General features: G+C 40.9%; 1 protein-coding gene across 2 annotated transcripts; it reads left to right on the top strand.

Annotated features, from left to right (window-relative positions):
• The first annotated feature begins 3,827 nt into the window (after positions 1 to 3,827).
• Positions 3,828 to 21,679, top strand: LOC126980343 (vacuolar protein sorting-associated protein 35-like). Of its 2 annotated transcripts, none has more exons than XM_050830100.1 (16): positions 3,828 to 3,959; positions 5,295 to 5,521; positions 6,228 to 6,351; positions 6,876 to 7,001; positions 7,655 to 7,745; positions 8,300 to 8,494; positions 9,375 to 9,458; positions 9,956 to 10,162; positions 10,309 to 10,457; positions 13,241 to 13,448; positions 16,760 to 16,869; positions 17,731 to 17,899; positions 18,536 to 18,715; positions 18,913 to 19,152; positions 19,262 to 19,405; positions 19,644 to 21,679. In XM_050830100.1, the coding sequence occupies exons 2-16, from the start codon at positions 5,335 to 5,337 to the stop codon at positions 19,821 to 19,823; spliced, it is 2,394 nt and encodes a 797-aa protein (XP_050686057.1). In that variant the 5' UTR covers positions 3,828 to 3,959; positions 5,295 to 5,334; the 3' UTR covers positions 19,824 to 21,679. The 2 variants fall into 2 exon arrangements, with proteins under 2 accessions (XP_050686057.1, XP_050686056.1); XM_050830099.1 differs by having other exon boundaries at positions 3,916 to 4,021.
• Positions 21,680 to 21,863: the final 184 nt, after the last annotated feature.

Genomic DNA, 21,863 nt, shown 5'->3' on the forward strand with positions numbered 1-21,863 from the left:
TGAAGGAGAGAGATAAAGGTAAAGTAAGGCAGTCAGGTAAATGGATGAGATATTAGGGATAAGGGGTCTCAGGTGTTGCTTAATCTACCTTGATGCCTTATTAATCAGATGAGGAAGTGTGAGGAAGGTGACAGGTAAGGCGGAGCAAGTAAACAGGTGAGAAGACAGTGATAAGGATGAACAGATGTGATTATAAGCATTTTAAAGCCTAATTAATTACCTCCACGAGTCACTCTTTGAAGAATATAAAGTAACGTGAATACAGGTAACTCAGGTGGTTGCGCTAATTAGTCTACCATTACCTTATATATTTTGGTACCTATTCATTATGGTAGTCTCCCAGCTCCAGTTTCCTAGTTATTAATTCATCTGTGATATAATCCGACACAAATCTGAAGTCCGTTTGGTTGGGGCCGGAACTTCTTCACACCGCTGCCACATCACCCCCAATACATCACTCCCTCCCTCATATAATAAGCCAGCTACGTATTATTTGAAATCGTGTATCATTCTGTATACATTACTTGAACTCTTTCAAGAGGAGCGTATCAGGACACCTCTCCTCCCGAAATTGACCTCCCTTTTGGCCAATTCTCTTGACTCTTAATAGGAGCAATGATTTACGGGCTGTATTTTTTTTACCCTTGAGCAGTTTCATTTACTAGGTATAAAAATATAAATAATATTTGGCAGCGCTAAGGGATTCCCCTAGCTGGTCCCACCCAACGGACTTCTTACCTGAATCTGACTATACTATACTTAAATGCCCACCTTATCTATTTAATGTAACCTCTGGCGCACCTTTACTTCTCTTGGTGATCTCTGCCTACTACTGGGTTCTTGTACTTAACCTTTCTTTAATCTACTCCTGCTTTCTCCACCCTTATTCTCTCGACAGCATGTTTTCCTCCCCTCACTTATTCTAATGCCTTCTTAGTCCATTAAACTGACATGCCTTTGCTGCTTTCAAATTTATATTCAAACAGTTCATCAAAATCTCATCAGCGCCATATTTGTTTACTATTTAACACCTACGCCACAAACACTCCTCCCTACGGAACATACACGTACTCCTAAGCTTCCACATTGCAAGAAATAATATTATACACTAGACAAGCAGTATAAGACGATCTGAAACCTCGTATAAGTACATCAAAATTTAAAACAAAGGTAAATAATGTCTTTTTCTGGTGGCTTACCTTATAATCGTTGTCTGCTAAGCGTCCGTCCTCAACGGCCGTAGGCGGCACACACAAAAACACATAGGCACAATGATTAACACGAGAGGTCCCACGTTCGATTCCCGGGTGGAGTGAATGGGATGGGCAGTCTCTACAATTAACCCGTGCCCGTGTCCAGCCAGCAGTGAATGGGTGCCGCGTTACGTGACGGGTGACGGTCAGGGGTTGTTTGTGTCCCGCCTCCGGGGTTGTGGGGAGGTTACTGCTGTAGCGTTCTCTTTCTATTATCTTCTTGTTTATGGGTGTCGCTACATCCCTTTTTGACGACCACTATGGTTATGATGGTATGTGGTAGCGTGGTAGTCGTCTACATTCCCGAGCGCTGGTCCCGGATGGTAAGGCCTCAGGACAAGTGAACACTCGTTCCGAGGTTTGTGACCAGAAGGGCGTTACTTGTGTGATTAATTATGAAAGGTGGGAGGATTTCCGTGTGAACCACTTGAGACAATATTAAGAAACTGGATGGTGATAATGTACTATAGGGGGGGGGGCGTGTGTAAGGGTTCAGTAATCTCAAATGAGCAGGAAAACAGGCTCCAAATGATGACACTCACAGTAAGGTTGTATATAATTATATATTTATTTTAATTTTTCAAAGGTTACCGGAGTACTAAAAATGACTGACTGACAGGCTGTATGCCTCTAATCTAACTAGCTACCGGCACAAGGGAGATTTGGGGAATACTCATACCCATTCACTCCCTCACTCATTCACTCTTTCACTCATTCACGCTCCCACTCGCTCACACTTACTCACTCTGTCACTCACTGACTTACTCACATTCTCTCGTTCATTCACGCACTCGCTTACACTTACTCACTCTGTTACTCACTGACTTGCATACCCTCTCGCTCACTCACATTCGGACCGTTACACTGCCATGGCCAGCGCTTCCAAATTATCGTACTTAGCACATTGTATTTTCTGCTTTCCAACCCATAATTATTGCAAAAAAATATCAGCGAGTAACGGTTCGAACAATAACTTTAATTGTATGTTGGTATTTGTATGGGTATGATAGATTTGGGTCTGAACCCGAGAAATACAATGATCTGAGTATGATAATTTGGTAAGGCTGTGGTGGTGATCGCGAGTCCAGCGCGTGATCAGACCATTGTGAATTACAATTTTAGGGATATTTTTACCACATTTATAGGCCATGAGTGCTATCGCAGAGTATTTCCAAAGGTGAGAAGATACGTGGTCAGGCCATAAGTCAGACCCATTCCTGGTGATAGCGAGTCTAGCGCGTGATCAGACCAAGGTTAACTACAATTTAAGGGTTTTCAACACCTAATTTAAAGGCCATGAGTGTAATCATGTATTGTTTTGAAAGGTGAGAAGATGTATGGTCAGGCCTCACGTGAGATCGCGTCTAGCGCGTGATGAGACCATTGGGAGTTAATATTAGAAGGTTTTCACATCTGAGGTATAAGCCACGAGTGTCATCGCGGAGGGTTTTCAGAAGTGAGGAAATGCATAGACAGGCCTCAGGTGAGACTTGGATCGCTATTAAAAAATATTCATTACACCTGATATGAGCTAAAATCCTTCATTCCTTCGCGGAGTGACTCATAGCTAACTTACTTTTTGTTCCGAATAGACTAAACTCACCTAAAATATATGGTCCTTATATTATATACGGAAGCTATGAAGTCAGATTAAGATAGGGAACTTGAAGGATTGATTGATTGATAGTTTATTGTTGCAGGTAAACAAGGGAGAAGGGAACCGGAGACTGAGGGATAAGTAAGGTACGAAGAAGGGGTTAAGTGGACTATTGCAATGATAGTTTAACATTTCGTTTAATTTATTTTCTAGGGGACCCGCAGAGGGCCACTCTCGGGTGGCATGATATGCGGGGGTTATGCGGGGGATTCAAGGAGCCAGGACAGGGTTAGGATGAGGAAAGGTATTGGGACATGATTGATTGATTGATAGTTTATTGTTGCAAGTAAAACAACAAAGGAGAAGGGAGGAGCATGCCATCTCAACCCCCAGGCAGTACAGAGTGTGATTATACAACTAAGGATACATGTGTAAGTAGCACCAGGAAACTAAAAAGATACAATGGTGGGGGACAAGTGCTAAAAAAAAATAAAGGCCTTGATTTAGTCAAGGGAGCAGACATAAGGGAGTGAAGGGCCAGGATTAGGGAGATAATGATTGATGATCCTATTCCTAAATGTGTCAAAAGTGGGACTATTAACTAAATGAGATGGGAGATGATTCCACTCTTGGATGCTGCGGGGAAAGAATGAATATTTGAATATACTTGTGTTAGTCTGGTAAGTGTGGTATTTAAGGTTGTGGCTGCCTCTAGTGGATCGTGTAGTTGTCGGGTGTAAATAAGTGTCTTCATTTGTTGTCTGTGTATTTGTCTTCGTGTTGCTAATGGGTCTAGTTTTATGTCTTGTGTGACTGATGTGGTGTGTCTGTAATCACGTCTGGCCCATCTTGCACCTTTGTTTTGTATGGCCTCTAATTTATTTATGTTGTTGTTAGTGTGTGGATCCCAGAAGGTGTCACAATATCTATGTGTGGCCGAACGAGAGGTAAGATAAGAGTGTGATAAAACTAAAAATTGGTGTTTATGAGGCGGAAGTCCAAGCCAGCGGCCGAACACAACCTCCTGACGCGCCCCAGCCCCAGTCCCAGACCGTAGTAAACAAGAGAGCCAGCCTACGCCTCCCTGCCTCCTCCCTCTGATAAAACAGGTATTGTTCCCCGCCACAGCCTGAGATACACACCCTCGCCTCCCCGCATGAGTATACGCCATGTAATCACGACTTATTTGAATTTCTGAGACGATTTGTTGCCCAGAAATGTGCTTAGGTCTTGATTGGTTCTGTCCGGTGGGCCGCCGATGCCAGACTGTCAAATTGGGCGTCATTATTTTGCAGGAAGGGGTTTAAAAGGCATATTATTGAGCTTTTTGTTTGTTATCTGTTATTCCCGACATCTTTAATCAATTTTTGGTCTTCATGTGGCGCAGACAGGGCGTTGTGACTGATGGCGGAAGACTGACACCACTAACATGCCAGTATTTTACAGGAGATTATTTTAAAGGCATATTATTGTTTTTTTTACTTGTTATCTTCATCCCCCGACATCTTTTATGAATTTTTGGTCTTCATGAGTGGTAGACAGGGCGTGGTGACAGATGACGGAAGACTGACACCACTAACTCGTCATTATTTTACAGGAGATGGTTTTAAAGGCATATAATTTGGTTTTTAGTTCGTTATCTGGAACTCCCGACATCTTTAATCAATCCTTGGTCTTCATGTGGGGGAGACAGGACGTGGTGGGTGATGACGGAAGATTGACAACATTAACATGCCATTTTTGGGGCTGGAAGGGTTACATTTTATCCTAAGAGTGTTTTACAGCCACCATTACCGACAACTCTGCATTGCTTTTTATGTTTAGTTCAGAATATGCTTACCTCGAGTGATAGTTAAGAGACATAGGAATTAGTAAAGAGACTAACCAATATAGGAAAACTTGATCTATACTTTATAATACCATAATTCGTAAGGATTTTTAGTAACCAAACCTTGTGTATAGACAGATCTTTTCTTACCCATAGTGAGGTTATGATTCCTGAGAGAGGTATTATTAGATTTGTTGAAAGATTTCCCTTGTTACTTAAATATTCATACCACATTCACCCTGTGGTCGCTAGGTGATCTATCCTTAAACATATGTGAAATGATGTTAAATCAACTGCCACCAAGACTTTGCATTTCTACTTTAGTAAATATGAAGTTGAAGGAAGTGTTGTTCATGGTATTTTAACCCTTAGATGGCGGTGGAACCACATATAGACGGTCCATAATTCAGTAAGTCAGTTCTGTATGGCAGAAATATAACAACACTTCCAGATTGTGGTAGAATCTATACATAGATGATATTTAAAACATGTATTATGCAGTGTAACTATATTTATGCTGCAGTCCCAAGGAGGGGAGCTACTCTTCATATAATGCTGCCGTTTAAGGGTTAAATTTAATACAGTTCACCTCAGTCATCGTTCCCTCTCCCCCCAGGACCGAATACGACGCAGCCATTGCGCTCTCAAACCCTGAGATGGTGTCCCCAATGGATGACCAGGACAAGCTGCTGGACGAGGCCATGGGGGCAGTGCGGGGCCAGGCGTTCCAGATGAAGCGCTGCCTGGACAAGGGGCGTCTCATGGATGGCCTCAAGCACGCCTCCAACATGCTGGGGGAGCTGAGGACATCACTGCTCTCCCCCAAGACTTACTATGAGCTGTGTATCCTTTGGTGTTATCAAACAGTTTCTTTTTTCCTTTTTTTTTATTCTATGTCACTGCTGGAGAGAGTAAATAAAAACCTAATGCATATTCAACAAATCTGTAGTGCGGCGACAGTCTGATGAACGAGCCTCCCATAACCCACTTAGCCAGTGGGGCACCTCTTCGGCCGACTCAGTAAGGAGTGGCTCTCCCGTCGCGCTGGTCGCGGGTTCAATCCCAGGCAGCCGGGGAATACCCTCTCCTTGTTGTGATTAATTTCTCGTGTGTTTCGATACACGCAGAGGACGTGTGGGACCGAGAGAGTAATAGAAAAAAGAGAATAGAAAATCTCGTCATTAAAAATCCACATGAAGAGGAAGAAAAATATGAATTGAGAAGTAAAGAGGAAAAGAAGGATGGTGGAGAAAGAAAGATGAAAATGGAGGAAGAGAGAGAGAGAGAGAGAGAGAGAGAGAGAGAGAGAGAGAGAGAGAGAGAGAGAGAGAGAGAGAGAGAGAGAGAGAGAGAAATAAGCTTGATTGATATCCACACCCTTCATTTCACGATAAGACAACAAATAGACAAACAGTAGTATGAAAAAAGGACAAAACAGATATAGGGACTCAAATTTGTAACAGAGCAGCAAAAAGTACAATATAAAGCAGAACAAATCCAAAAGCACTTCTATTTTCTATACCATCTTCCTTAACATGGCCCCTCCCAGACATGTGTATTTGTGATGAGCTGCGGCACCTGGAAATGTACCTCATTGACGAGTTCCAGAAGGGTCAGAGAGTAGCCGACCTCTACGAGCTGGTGCAGTACGCCGGCAATATTGTACCTCGGCTGTGAGTATCTTCAACAATTTTGTTTCTTGCGTTTGCCCTTATGTATAGCACTGTCTTACTCTATCAGATATGGGGTGTGGTAGTCTACTTTTTTTTTATACTGCCTTCTCTGTTGTAAAAAAAAAGGTTAATTTTATTGTTCTGTTTACCACAAATTCTTTATTCACAGTCACTTGTATTCCTTTTTAAAACTATTGCTCCTCTCACCACAATTATGTACCTCATTTTTTTTAACTCATTCCATTCCATTGCTTTACCTGTCAGTTATTTTACTCGCATTTTTCTGATGAACTTGTTTTATACCACTTTCTTTTACTACTACTTTTATTCCATTACTTTTCCTGCCAAGAATTTTACTCATATTTACCTTTGTACTAATTTTATATCATTTTCTTTGACTACTATTTTTATTTCATTGCTTTACCTGCCATCATTATTTTATACCATTGCCGCACCCACCCTTGCCAAACTGCCATCACTCAGGAACAACAACAACAACAACCTACCCATCTTGACTCCTCCAGGTACCTGCTGATCACGGTGGGTCTGGTTTACATCAAGACCAACGACTCATGCAAGCGGGACATTCTGAAGGACCTGGTGGAGATGTGTCGCGGCGTGCAGCACCCCCTGCGTGGCCTCTTCCTCAGGTGTGTGTATTTACCTAGGTGTAGTTTTACATGGCCTGGGCTTTACGCTCGTGTGGTCCTGTCTCCGTATCTGCATTTATCCAATTTTTCCTTAGAGCTTTGTACACTCCTCGCCGATACTACATCCTCACTTAGTCTGTTCCAAACCTCTATATTTCTTTGTGGGAAGCTATATTTCTTTATGTCTCTCAAGCATCTTTCCATCCTCAATTTTTTACTGTGTCTTCTTGTGTTCCTGGTGGTAATTCCTTCTTTTAGTAGTAACTCCTTGTTATCTACTTCTGTCTGTGTGTGTATGCTGCTTTGATCACCTCTTCACCCCTGTCCTTATCTCCACACTGTTCGGATGGGCTTATAGTGTTCTACTCTCCTTTGTGAATTGTTCTCTATATCTTACTGAATTCTGGAGTGCCTGTTTTTTTCATTTTTCCCTCTGCCATCGTACTAAACTTTTTCTCTTTGTTAGATTAAGCAATATATCTTTTTCTCCTCTTTTATTTTCATTTTGTCAGACTAAGCAGTGTATCCATCTTCCTTTTTATTTTATTGCCAGACTCAGTAGTATATCCTTTTTCTTTTTGTTATTTTCTTTCTCTCAGACTAGCAACATTTCTTTATTCCTATTTTTTGTATCTTTTTTTCACCTTCACCAGGAACTACTTGCTTCAGTGCAGCCGCAACATTCTGCCGGACGTGGATGACCCCCAGTCAGGCTCCAACACTGAGGATCATCCAACAGGCACGGTGAGTGTGTATGTGTGTATGTTCTTGCTCATCCACCTCATAGTAATAGGGAGATAATTATTACAGTGAGTATGTATGTGTGTATGTTCTTGCTCATCCACCTCATACTAACAGGGAGATAATTATTACTGGCTTAACTCCCTCTGTTTCTCTGTCTTACTTCCTTCACTCCCTAGTTCATTATTTGATTCTGTCTTCCAGGTTTTCTTTATTCCTACTCATTTTCCCTGACTTTCTTCTTTACCTACTCACTCCTCTTATCATTCTCTCATTTTAATTTTCATCCTAGTTTCTCCCATTTTCATCTTCCCATTTCTCCCACAATCATAATTAATCTTATTCCATTTTCTCGTTGATCCTTTCTTTCCTTCCTTTTCATTTTTACTTGCTCCATATAATTCCTGACACCTCCTAAAGGCCCTCCTAATTATTTTTCCTTCCATTACATCCTCATACTCTTCATCTTAATCCTTTCACATATCATCTCTCCTAATTACACCACCTCTCCTTCACTCCCTAAGACTAAACCTCCCTTTCTACCCCCTCCCACAAAGATATCGGACAGCGTGGACTTTATCCTGATGAACTTTGCGGAGATGAACAAGCTGTGGGTGAGGATGCAGCACCAAGGACACTCGCGGGACAAGGAGAAGAGGGAGAAGGAGAGGCAGGAGCTGAGGATCCTTGTGGGCACTAACCTGGTCCGCCTCTCGCAGCTGGAGTTTGTTGACGTGCAGAGATACAAGAAGGTGAGTGAGGGAGTTGGGTGCATGGGGGATGGATAAAGTGTAAGCATGGAATCTGGTTTGACATGGAGGCAGTGTGTTGAAGAGGGTTTGGCAGCATTGGGCATTGGAGAGGCAACGGCAATGAACAGAAATATTTACCAGCATATCGTTGACCGTCAGACCTCATAAGAGATAATGGGGAAGCCTGACGTTATACAGAAAATGACGAGGATGAGGATGGGTGGTTGTAATGTAAGGATTCTAGAGTCTAACCTAACCTAACCCTCTAGACTCCTTATTGTAATGGATGTAGGGAGGCAAGTTGAATGGGTATAGCATGGACATAGACTATAGTTTGTCTTACTTATTGGAAAAGGATAAAAAGGGTTTGTTTAACTTACTGGTGTTGGATGATAATATTTAAGAAAAGTTTTATATGTATGAAGGAAGGCAAGTTAAATGGTTATAGCATGGACATAGTAGAGTGAATATGGCTTATGTCTTACTTATTGAAAAGGATAAAGAGGATGGGTTGTTTTACTTACTGCAGTTGGATGATAATATTTAAGATAACTTTTGTATGTATGAAGGAAGGCAAGTTGAGTGGGTATAGCATGGACATAGAGTGAGTATAGTTTATGTCTTACTGATTGGAAAAAGATAAAGAGGATGGGCTGTTTTACTTACTGCAGTTGGATAATACTATTTAAGAGAACTTTTGTATGTATGAGGGAAGGCAAGTTGAATGGGTATAGCATGGATGTAGACTGACTATAGTTTATGTCTTACTTATTGGAAGAGGATAGAGAGTATGGCTTGTCTTACTTACCGGGGTTGGATGATAATATTTAAGAGAACTTTTGGGGGTCTGTGCATCCTTGTGACTTCTTGGTGTTGACAGATGGTGCTGCCGGGCATCCTGGAGCAGGCCGTGAGCTGCCGCGACCCGCTGTCCCAAGAGTACCTCATGGAGTGCATCATTCAGGTACACTTTCACCTGGCACTACTAATCATCTGTCACCTGAAAATACTAATCAGCCATACCTTAGTGACTTACTCCTATTAATGCTAAGATATTAGTGGTGATTATAATTTAGCTATCTACAATCATAAGTTCATTAGGAATCTGAATTCATTTTCCTAGTGATTAAAGATAGATTAGATACTCATTATAACACTAGTAAAGGTGAATAATAATATTAAGGGGAAGGAAGCTCCTGTGTCTGTATTAAATTATATAAGAAATAAGAAATCAAAAATGTTATTGGTAATTTTTTTGGTATTTATTTATTTATTTATATATTTATTTTATTTATTTTTTAGACCAAGGACAAAACAGAGTATCAAGAGCATGCCTGCATCATGCTTCTCCTGTAAAGAAAAGATGCCCCAAAGAATGACCTAACTAGTTCTTGATGAGTCTTCTTGATGCCCTTCTCATGGATGTGCACCACTGCCATCACCTCCTTCTCTCCTCCACAGGTGTTCCCAGACGAGTTCCACCTGCAGACCCTCAGTGCGTTCCTCAAGGCCTGCGCTGAACTCCACTCCGAAGTCAACGTCAAAAACATCATCATCTCGCTCATCGACCGCCTCGCCAACTTTGCCCACCGGGAGGACGGCAGCGGCATCCCCGATGACATCAAGCTCTTCGAAATATTCTCTGAGCAGGTGTCCCAAGTCATCAAGGTGAGTGGAGGCCCTGGAGGGTGACTTACCTACCCCATTGAACCTCACCACAAGCACCAGTTATGCATCAGTCTGAGAGAAACTGGTAATTAAGTTGTTTGTAGTGGGACATCCATTGACCTGTTTTCTCCGTTTTCCCGACACAGTCTCGCCCAGACATGCCCATGGAGGACACTGTGAGCCTCCAGGTGTCCCTCGTTAACCTGGCCCAGAAGTGTTACCCCGACCAGATTGACTACGTGGACAAGGTGCTCGAGAACACGCTTGAGGTCTTCCAGAAACTCAACATCGAGAAGTAGGTGTTGATTTTGTGTTGTGTTGGTGTGTGTTTCTGTGGGATGTGTTTGTTGGTGTTGGTGCTTTTGTTTGTGTGTGTGTGTGTGTGTGTGTGTTGGGGTTGGCGGTGTGTGTGTGTGTTCTGTTAATTAGTTTTTTGCCTTTATTCTTTCCTTTTTATCTCTCTGTCTTACTGTCCATTCTTTCTGGTCTTCTTTATATATATATATATATATATATATATATATATATATATATATATATATATATATATATATATATATATATATATATATATATATATATATATATATATATATATATATATATATATATATATATATATATATTATTATTATTATTTTTTTTTTTTTTTTTTTTTTTACAGGAATTGATTTTCTGTAAGGAGCTTTGAATGAATGAATGTTGAGATGTTATTAATAGTGTTCGTTGTTTTATTTTCTCGGTCATGCATTTTCTCATATTAGTTCTCTTTATGTATTTTTATGAATAGAAAAAACCCAGAAAGGGCTTTGTCATTTACTGTCTGTCTGTGTGTCTTGTTATTTAGTGTTTTTACCATTGGTGGGTGCTATCTCATATATATATGCAGGAAAAGGTACCTATGATGTATATACAAAATTTATCTTTATTATTATCTAGTATTACAACATTTATCAGATGATGTTACACTTATCATAATGTCATTTGAGCACTATTTTGAGGCAAGGTGAGTTCCTATCAGTGGTGGCAGGAACAACCATCTGACACACACCCATCAGGCACTGTTACACGGCACACTTGCTCCTGTGGCCTCGCCGGTGATGTAGGCAGGTCTGTTATTTCATTGTTTTGTCTCATATGAAAATGGAGTCAGATGCAATGATAGAGCTGCTCCCATTGCACTTTTAGGAGGGCATGAGGTAATCTTTTCTCAGTGGTGTTGGGTTTTTTTCACTCCATTTTTATACATGTTTGGTCTGCCTCCATTTTTGTGCGATTTTTTATTATTCTGGATTATTGAAGTGCCTTGAAACTCTCCTCTTGAAAATTTAAAATAAAGAAAAGGAGGAAAATGGAAGGTAGTCACATGCAGCATTTACCAGTAATATTATACCGTAGGAAATTTGAAATGTTAATATCAATTGAGAGAGTAGGTATTTCTTTATTCCAGTCAAGGTACTTCTTGGTAAGGTAATAGGATGTACCCTTAACATGTCATCATAAATATGTCATGTCATGGGAAGCTTACACTGTTATGATGAAAGCTGATGAGAACCAGCAGTATCAGCCCATAACTTCCTTTCATTTTCCTGTACAATGCTCACGTGCTCCGACCTTTGCTTCCCTGAAGGATGACGCAGGGGTAAGACGGAGGGAGAGTTTCTGCCATGTGCCTGCAGCAAGTCTGTCTTCCCTGGTCATGTGTAGACGTATTAGTACATGTTCCTTCCTAGCCCAGTACACACTTAGGGCAGCCTCAAGGGAGTCCATGTTTCCAGCTTGGTGTTGTGACTGGCTTTGCTGAAAACGACATGAAATTTTGAGGAAGTGTAAAGTTTTATGTCATGATGATACTGACTTCATGTTCAACTTATACTACCCTGCTGATAAGGAAAGAAATATGTCCATCCATCTAAGCTTACTGGAAATACTGACTCTCTTGAGGGACATTCAGTGATACTTGTCTTGTCTGTAAATGATGATGATAGAGACTGAATGAATGATTGACTTTGAAGTGCATCTAGCCTAGCCCAGACTCGTAATTTTCCCGCCACTCCACTGAAAGGTATTCCAAGCTGCCTCTTACCGCCTGAGCTGCTCTGCTAGATCAGTCTCCTCAGGTTTCATATTTACATATCTCTTATCTGCCTTGTTGCCTTTGCATTTCATTGTATATTTCAATGTATATTCCAATGAATTTTCAAAACTTAGCTGTGAAGAGTAAATCATATTGTAATGTGTCCAATGTTATGCTTTCTATCTCCACTAGCTCATGTTTTCAATGTTTACAAGGAGAATATTGTGATTTTCCTTTTTATATATATATATATATATATATATATATATATATATATATATATATATATATATATATATATATATATATATATATATATATATATATATATATATATATATATATATATATATATATATATATATATATATATATATATATATATATATATATATATATATATATATATATATATATATATATATATATATATATATATATATATATATATATATATATATATATATATATATATATATATATATATATATATATATCATCATCTTGTATTTTGCATATTTTCTTGTAGTTTTCATGTTCTTGTATTTTCTTTATTTTTTGTAGTATTTTTTTTCTTACATGTGAGATTTATATTTTTTTTACACATGCACTTTATGAGGACCTTCTATGCCTATTGTTGTAATTGAAAGTAACCTTCAGTTAGCTAATTGTATCTTCTGTAAATTCACTCACTAGTGGCCTATTGCTGCAGATGTTTGTGTATTTGTAACTCACCCATCAATGTGTTCTCTGAAACACTAAATACTTGGAAAGAAAACAAAAAAATGTTAGTAAACAGGCAGATGATTACAAGACTTGGTAACTTAAAGTTACATAACATAAAATCACTTGGTCTTAACATTTTTATCATGCAATACATAATTTGACTCATCATTAGTGAACCCCAACAAGAGGAAGCTCATTTTGTTGCTTCAGCTCCCCGAGTGTTTTCCTTCCTCGCCACCAGCAGCACGTCCTCTGATCCTTCCCTTCCCTTGCAGGATCCACTCAGGCTCAGCGCTGGGCCGGGAGCTGAGTCGGCTGCTGAGGCTCCCCGCTGACAACTACAACAACCTGCTGACTGTGTTGAAACTGCAGTGCTTCACACCGCTGCTCTCCCTCCTGGACTACAGTGGCAGGAAGGTGCTGGCCACTTACCTGGTGACCAACGCTGTCGATAACGAGACGCTCGTCCCCACCCAGGAGCAGGTGAGTGGATAGTTGGTAACCCTCTGAAGAAGTTTTTGAGAGACTTTCCTGGTCCACGGAGTTTTCGTTTCTTGGACTTGATTATAGTTTTCCTCCAATCAGTCCTCAGTCATCAGTTTTCAGTTAGGCCACAAAAAGGTCATCAGTTGCTCTTTTCAGTTATTACTTAGTCACATAGGTGGGCGTTATCGCGATACTTTATCGCTGATAACAAAATCGGGTTATCAGCCATCCTCTACTTATTTAAATATATATCGGTATCTTCGTTATTTTTGTAACCAAACTAGCGATAATCGCCACTTTTTTTCCGACTCAGAAAAAAATGTTGTCTCCTCCCTACTGCACATGCGTGGCCCGGGCGCCCAGTGTTGTATGAAAAAACTTCGGGGTATGAAATATCTTCAGTGAAGAGATTTCATACTTAAGATCATCAACATTAAAACACTAGATTATTTTTTATATTAGACTCAAAAATCAATATATCAAAGAGAAAAATCATTTAGCTTTGCCCAAAAAATGATTATTCACTGCCTCAAATTTGATATTCCATATTCGCTTGTGAGCATGCCTTGGTATTGAAGGCACCCGGTGTTGTGTTATTTGGTGTCCCATCGTCAAAAGCTGGCGCTTTTACAAACACTGGTCTCGTGAACTGCGCATGTTCAGACTAGTAAGCGTAGCCCTGTACAGTCTCACAAAGCTTTTTAACACATCAAGAGTTGCTGGAAGGCTGAATCAGACAGACAGTACCACAATCCTCGCTGTTTCTAGAACAACACTCTGTACATACGTATAAATACAACTCGTACAGAGTGTCGTTCTAGAAACATCGGGGATGGTGGTAGTGGTACTGTATGTTTGATTCAGCCTTCCAGCAACTCTTAATTATGGTTAAAAAGCTTTGTGAGACTGTACAGGTCTACGCTTTCTGAGCATGCGCAGTTCACGGGAGACCAGTGTTTGTAAACAAAAGCACCAGCTTTTGACGGTGGGGACGCCAAATAACACAACACCGGTTTCAGGCTTGTCTAGTATTACCGTTCATAGGTACGTGTCAACGTGTGGTTTTCAGGTTTTGTAAGTTTTCTAAAATACAAATAATGAAAATTTGAATTCATCTATGTTTTTTTTATTTGAAATATCAATATAGTATCGTTTTCGCCTATCGGACTTATTGCTAGCTAGTATCGGAATTGTGGATTTATATCAGGTATCGGTTATCGCCTATATTTGTGTCTCCAGTTAACAAACATCGGTTATCGCCTATATTTGTGTCTCCAGTTAACAAACATCGGTTATCACCGACAAGGTTTTTCATTATCAGTTATCGGTTATCAGGAATAAGGTTTTCTGTTATCGTGCCCAGCTATGCTCAGTCATCAGATTTACCTTAGGTCTGGGAAAGGTTTAGCCATTAGTTCTTCACCTGGTGTTAACTCCTTTTCATTTAGGCTAAGGGAAGGTTGTCATCAGTTGTTCTTTTTTTATTATTACCCATACTCAGTCATCAGAATTCCTCCAGGCTTGGGAAGTGTTGCGTCCTGAGTTCTTGTCTGGGTGTTGGATTATCTTCATTTACTCTAAGAGAAGGTTGTCATCAGTTGCTCTTTTTCATTATTACCCGTACTCAGCCATCAGAGTTCCCTCAGGCTTGGGAAATGTTGCGTCCTGAGCAGTGTTGCCAAATCGGCGTACAGGTAACTCTCGATTTACGCATGTTTGGTTTACGCGTTTTTTAAATAACGCGGGGTCCAAAATCCATATAAATGTTTAATTTACACGTTTTTTTTCACTTATACGTGATATTTTATGTCTCACGCAACTGGACTCACACGGCGCTCACACTTAAGCTCAGTTCTTCCAGCGCGCCACTTGAACAACAATACAGTACCCATGCTGCCACGCTAGTCAACAATAGGGATGGGCAGGTACCGGTACCAGCTATACAGTATGGTACCGGTACCAAGCTGCTCGGTACCGGTACCAATACTAGCCAGTCGCTCATGGTGTCCCTCATTTCTTCCTCGCACGAGTGAGGCTGAGACTGAGTGCCTGAGTGGATATCTCAGTGATATGGATATTCTCTCTCTCTCTCTCTCTCCTCTCCTCCTCTCTCTCTCTCTAACGTAGACAAGTGCCAGGTCCTTCAAGTTGGAACGAGGAATAAGAAGTTCGAATACGAAATGCGCGGCGTTAAACTCAAAAGCGTTCAATGCGTCAAAGACTTGGGTGTCAAAATCTCTTCAAACATAAAATTATAACAGAAATGCATCTATTCAGCAAATAAATCGAAAATAATGTTGTGCTTAATTAAAATAAACTTTGTATTCAAGAGTAAAGATGTAATACTCCCGCTCTACAACAGTTTAGTCAGACCCCACTTGGAATATGCGGTACAGTTTTGGTCTCCCCACCATGCAAAGGATATTGCTAAATTAGAAGGTGTTCAGCGTCGGGTAACGAAAATGATCCTTCCTTGCGCAACAAATCCTATGAAGAAAGGCTTTCTACCCTTAACATGTTCTCTCTTGAGAAACGTCGCCTCCGAGGAAAACTGATCGAATGTTTTAAAATACTTAATGGTTTCACGAATGTAGACAGATCAACATTGTTTATGATCGATGACACTTTGCGACGAGGAACAATGGCGTAAAACTCAGATGTAGACAAGTAAATTCAGACTGCACCAAATTTTTCTTCACCAACGTTGTAGTGCGAGAATGGAATAAGCTTCCACCGTCAGTGGTCCAGTGTAACACGATTGACTCCTTCAAAAATAAGCTCGACCGTCACTTCCTTCAACTTAATATCAACTAGAGTAGAAATGCAACGTTTTGGAGTCTTCTGATTAATGTAAAATCACTTAGGTTTAAGGACAGACCACCAAGTCTGGACCATGGGGTCTGTGTGGTCTGATTTTCTATGTAAATCTATGTAAATCTCTCCTCTCTCTCTCTCTCCACTAAATGAAGTTAATATTTATTTTCAGATAGAAACCTACCTCTTGTTTGATTTACATTGTTTTTGATTTATGCAACCTCTTCAAGGACACAATACTCGCGTAAATCGAGAGTTACCTGTACTCTGAACATTGCATTTATCATTTTTAGGCTCGAAGACTGTCGTAACCACACAAATAACGATAGAAAATTAAAGTCAGTGTTACAACTATTATTCATTGATGTTTTTAGTGTTTTTTGCTGTAGTTATCAGTCAGAAACTACGAAAATGCAATGCGATGAGTACGATAATTTGGCAACACTGGTCCTGAGTCCTAGTCCAGGTGTTGACTCCCCTCCCCCTCCCGCCAGGTGGATGCAGTGCTGTCCATGGTGGCCTCGATGATTTGTGACCAGACAGACCAACCCCTAGTGGAGCCTGACCCTGAGGACCTGGCGGAGGAACAGGGGCTGCTGGCCAGGTAGGGCTCACAACACACGGGGGACACAAAGCAGCTACTATAATCTTGCCTTTGATCTATCTCCTTTAATGTAAAAAAATGTCCTCCTCTCCCACTAGGACAACACCAAAGCAGGAAAAGTCATATTGTTCTTCCTTTCATAACACACCAGACCCCAAAGCAACTATATGTCCTTCTGTTCCCTTGATTTTTGTTTTGTTTTCTGAAGACTGCAAAAGTATAATCATTAACAGGCACCGCAACAAGAGAAGGGGGGAGAATATGTGATACTGAACAGCTAACATTTTCCATCTTTCCACAATATGTATCCCACAAAATTTCTTCTAGCTAATGCCAAACATTCAGTTCATTCTTCTCCAGCCAACATCTTTTGGCCTTAATGTCTCTAACTGACACTTTTAAGCTTTAGACATCCCAGCTAATGCCTTTCTTTGTTTATATTCCTCAAGCTAACTCATTCACTCAGTTCACTCTTCTCCAACTAACATCCTTCAGCCCAAGATGTTTCTAGCTAACACTTTTAACCTGTCTGCTGCGATTGGCACAGATTTGTCTTTCACTGGTAACCTGGTAACATATACTCCCATGTCTTTCTCTGCCTCTGTGGTGGATTGTGGAGTGTTTCCTATGTGGTACTGGTATGCTGGATTTCCCCTCCCAAGGTGCATGACTTTACATTTCTCTTCATTGAATTGTAGCAGCCACTTTTTGTTCCATTCCTGTAGCTTGGTGATGTCTACTGGTAGGAAATCTGCAGTCAAGGGGTTAAGCTTCAGACACCCCAGCTAATGCCTTTCCTTTGTTGTCTATATTCCTCAAGCTAACTCACAGACACTCCAGCTAATGCCTCTCACCCCCCAGATTCATCCATCTGTTCAAGTCTTCAAGCAGCGACCAGCAGTACCTCATCCTGACCACCGCCCGCAAGCACCTGGGCGCCGGGGGCAACAAGCGAGTGCTGTACACACTGCCGCCCCTTGTCTTCCAGGCCTACCAGCTGGCCTTCAAATACCACCAGGAGAGGGATGTGGTAAGCTGTGGGTGTGTGGGAAGGGGGATGATTTTTTGTTAGGTTAGGTGGTCGGTGATACGCTTACAACCAGTTCTGTCCATTTCCTCAACCTCTCTAATGCCCAGTGCTGAAAAAATATCATGTTTCTCACACACTCAAGAGGAAACAACTCTCTCCTCAGTGGCCTGTGTTGTGTTCAGGGATGGGGTATTCGTAATTGAATACATTCATACTCCATATTCGGGTGTATTTGTATTTGTATTAGAATAATTATTAATAGATATCAAAGTATTCTGATTCATATTTGAATATAAGAGAAAAGTATTCGTATTCTGCGATTAATCTCACGAATACTTCAAAATTTATTATCAGAAATACCAACCATATTTTAGGATATCCCTGTACTGAATACTGGCCCGTCACAAGTCATTGGTCATGAGCTCATTTTACTTTTGCATAACTTTATAACTGCTATACCCAGTTACATCAGGAAGGTATTTTTCAATGAAAAGTATTCATGAATGTATTCATGAAAACTTTCAAGATGTATTTGTCTTTGTATTCAAATTAGAACCATTACAGTGTATTCGAATTCATGTTCGTATTTGAATACACAATTCTTGTTTTCACTCCATCCCTGGTTGTGTTCCCCAGGATGACAAGTGGAGCAAGAAGGTGCACAAAATCTTCCAGTTCTGCCACCAGACCATCACGGCGCTGGTCAAGGCCGAGTACGCTGAGCTGCCTCTCAGACTCTTCCTGCAGGGCGCCCTCGCCATTGACAGGATTGACTTTGAAAACCATGAAACAGTCGCTTACGAGTTCATGTCACAGGTGAGTCTTTGGTGGAACACTTATTAAGGGAGTTTGTTTGCTTTATATTCTTTATATTTCTTTGGTGAGCAAATTCAGGTCTCTTGCTAAATAGAAAGTCTTCAAATATAATCTTGTTACATAAACTGAGGATCTACTGTCCTGCTAGTGGCTCCCGAGAACCCTGCAGCAATGTCCACGTCTTCTTCCCCCACCAGGCCTTCTCCCTGTATGAGGACGAGATCAGTGACAGCAAGGCACAGCTGGCAGCTATGACCCTCATCATGGGCACCTTCCAGCAGACCACCTGCTTCAGCGAGGAAAACCACGAGCCTCTGCGGACCCAGTGTGCTCTGGCAGCCTCCAAGCTGCTCAAGAAGCCTGACCAGGCACGTGGGGTGACCACCTGCTCTCACCTCTTCTGGTCAGCCCGCTCCCAGCTCAGCAACAAGGAGGAGGTGGGTGGAATGGTTAAAGAATATGAAGAAGAAAGGTAAATAGAAAAGTTGTATGCAAAAAATGTTTGCATGGTAGTGAAATCACTCATAATCAATTTGTTATTTTCAGCTTCATGATGAGAAGCGAGTCTTGGAGTGCCTAAAGAAAGCCGTTCGCATTGCCAACCAGTGCATGGATCCCTCCACACAGATCCAGCTCTTTGTGGAACTCCTCAACCACTACATTTACTTCTATGAGAAAGGCAACTCTCAGGTACGCATAGCAATGGAATCGTCTTGGCTTAGAGGCCTGAGAAGCCTTAGGAAAGATAATTAGAAATTGTTCTTGTCTTCATTATGTAATGTCTTAGTAAAATAGTGGCTGGAATATTGTCTAAAAATCAACTTCACTGTCCTCACTGTATGTAGAAATAATGAAAAGCCTCAAACCTTGTGATTTAAATTTATTAGATATTATGTGCAGTGTTTTAAGAGAGATGGTGCACACACAGGTCACCGTGGCAATGCTGAACCAGCTGATCAGTAAAGTGAAGGAGGACCTGGCCAACCTGGAGACCACCGAGGAAACGGACCAGATCTCTCGCCACCTGACCAACACACTCACCCACCTGCAGCTCCGGCAGCAGGAGCCTCCAAGTGAGGGCCCCAGCTACGAGGGACTCCAGCTGTGAGGGACACACCCATCCCTGCTGCTGCGAGGGACACGCCCATTCCTAAGTGTGTAGGGGGAGAGATGAATCTATATGGTATGGAGAATTTTGCATTTCTACTTTACATGTGGAGAAATGACACACAACTTCAGGTGTGCCGGTGGTAATTTTTGTATATACTTATGAGTTTATAACATTGTCATCCAAGAGTACTAGTGATAACACACATTAGGTCGCTGTCTGGCTGAAATGTTATATTACTGTTAGCAGAGAATTGTGCTGTACATGACTGATGTGTTTGAGAGACATTATTAAGTTTTTACACAAATCTAAATATGATTACACTTGTTTCAAATTTGTTTTAAGTGTAGGGACCCAAATATTATCATTATCATCATCATCATCATGGAGTTTCCTACATGCTGGGTAGTAGTTGCTATAAAAACAGATCCCATTTGTACCTTTTTGCTGCCCATCATTTTCTTCCAAACCTCTGGAATTTTCTTGTCCTGCACCAAGGAATACTCTTGCATTACCAGCAAAAAAAAAAGTGAGTGCCATTAATGGTAAGTGCTGCTCTGTTTCCTTGGTTATTTAGCAGCAGTCTTTGCTGCCTGGCAGAAAGACAGTAATCAATCTCTGCAGTTCATTCATAGAATTTGTTGTCAGGTGATCATAATGGCCTTTACTGAACCCTTATCATGCTAATCATCCACCAGTGTCAGCTTTTGAGATCAAAACTTTATTAGCCAGTAGTACATTTATTACAATTAGAGATAATTATACTTATGAATTTGTAGTCCTTATACAGAAAAAAATAATGAGTTATTTACAGCAAACTTACATTGACGATGACAGAGAATGATTAAGATGAACATGAAATGTATTGTCTTATTACAGAGGGTGACCAAACTATTGACACACACACTGAGGCAGACTGCTTCCTCTCAGGGCTAGTTATTGCAACACTGTCCCCTTTAGGAATGTCTTGGATAAAAGAGCAGCTGTTCAAGGGACGGCATCCATTTGAGCAGCCTCTATATGATGAATTTGTCAGCTCCGTCTGCCTCCAAGTTCCCTTCAGGAATTCCCTTACAATGGTGGCTGTGACTGTGCCATCTCATGGGTGGCCTCCCTCTTGCATCTACTCCTTTATTGACTCATGAACTCTTCAACCACCTCATCCTTGTCTTTCACACTTGTCCTACTTTAGACACCACTTGTTTTTTGAGTTCTCCAGGCATGAGACCTTGGTGCTGTGTTGCTTAACTGATGCCCCACTGTGAGAGGCCAATAATATTCCCTCACAAAGGTTATGTATTAGCAGAAGGTGATTCCAGCACCTCTTTGTCCTAATCAGTGCATTTTCTACAGAACCCTTCCCACACCCAGTTAGTTTTGTCTGTATTGTGGGTCTTGAAAGAATGGATTAGCGGTGATGATGATGACAGCAATGGTTTTATTTACATAATCTAAGCACTATAAAGCAGTTACCTCACCCATCCACCTCATTGTATCACAATGCAAACAAACATTAGTGTCGGCCCTCACATAACCCACCACCCACTGAGCCAGGCATGAAGGGCAGCTGTTTAAGGTTACAAAGTTTTGTTACTTGTTCTCTGCAATATGTCATCCTGCCAGATGTTAGAACATCCTGGTTGGTGAGACAGGAACAGTGCATCCTTATGTTTTGTGCCCACAACATGACGGCCTGGGCGGTGACAAACAAGTCATGTTAACACTTCGCTGAGGCTCAGTATGTCAGTTATGAATGAGAGCTTCATGTGATGTATATTGTTGGTTGCTGGTATTGTACAGTTGCCAGTTTTTTGTTTACATACAAACATATATAACAAAATATATCTATATCTGAAGACCATTGTTTTATGATAACCTTTACTGCATCTGAACACTAATTAACTAATGTTTATCGAACTTGCAAACCACAGCAGCGTCAACTCCACCACTGATGGTCCTTGTTTACTGGGATGCATGGAGCAAGCTTAACCAGAACCTTAATGGCACACAGTGTACACCCCAAAATAGTAAATATTATAG

The sequence above is a fragment of the Eriocheir sinensis genome, chromosome 44, assembly GCF_024679095.1.
Source record: "Eriocheir sinensis breed Jianghai 21 chromosome 44, ASM2467909v1, whole genome shotgun sequence".
Classification (NCBI taxonomy): domain Eukaryota; kingdom Metazoa; phylum Arthropoda; class Malacostraca; order Decapoda; family Varunidae; genus Eriocheir; species Eriocheir sinensis.

What these genes read in the sequence shown, in the direction of transcription:
- LOC126980343 (XM_050830099.1), top strand. An exon ending in CAGAAACTCAACATCGAGAA is followed by an intron (nt 10,458 to 13,240) that starts GTAGGTGTTGAT and finishes CTTCCCTTGCAG; the next exon opens with GATCCACTCAGGCTCAGCGC. An exon ending in ATGAGAAAGGCAACTCTCAG is followed by an intron (nt 19,406 to 19,643) that starts GTACGCATAGCA and finishes GTGCACACACAG; the next exon opens with GTCACCGTGGCAATGCTGAA.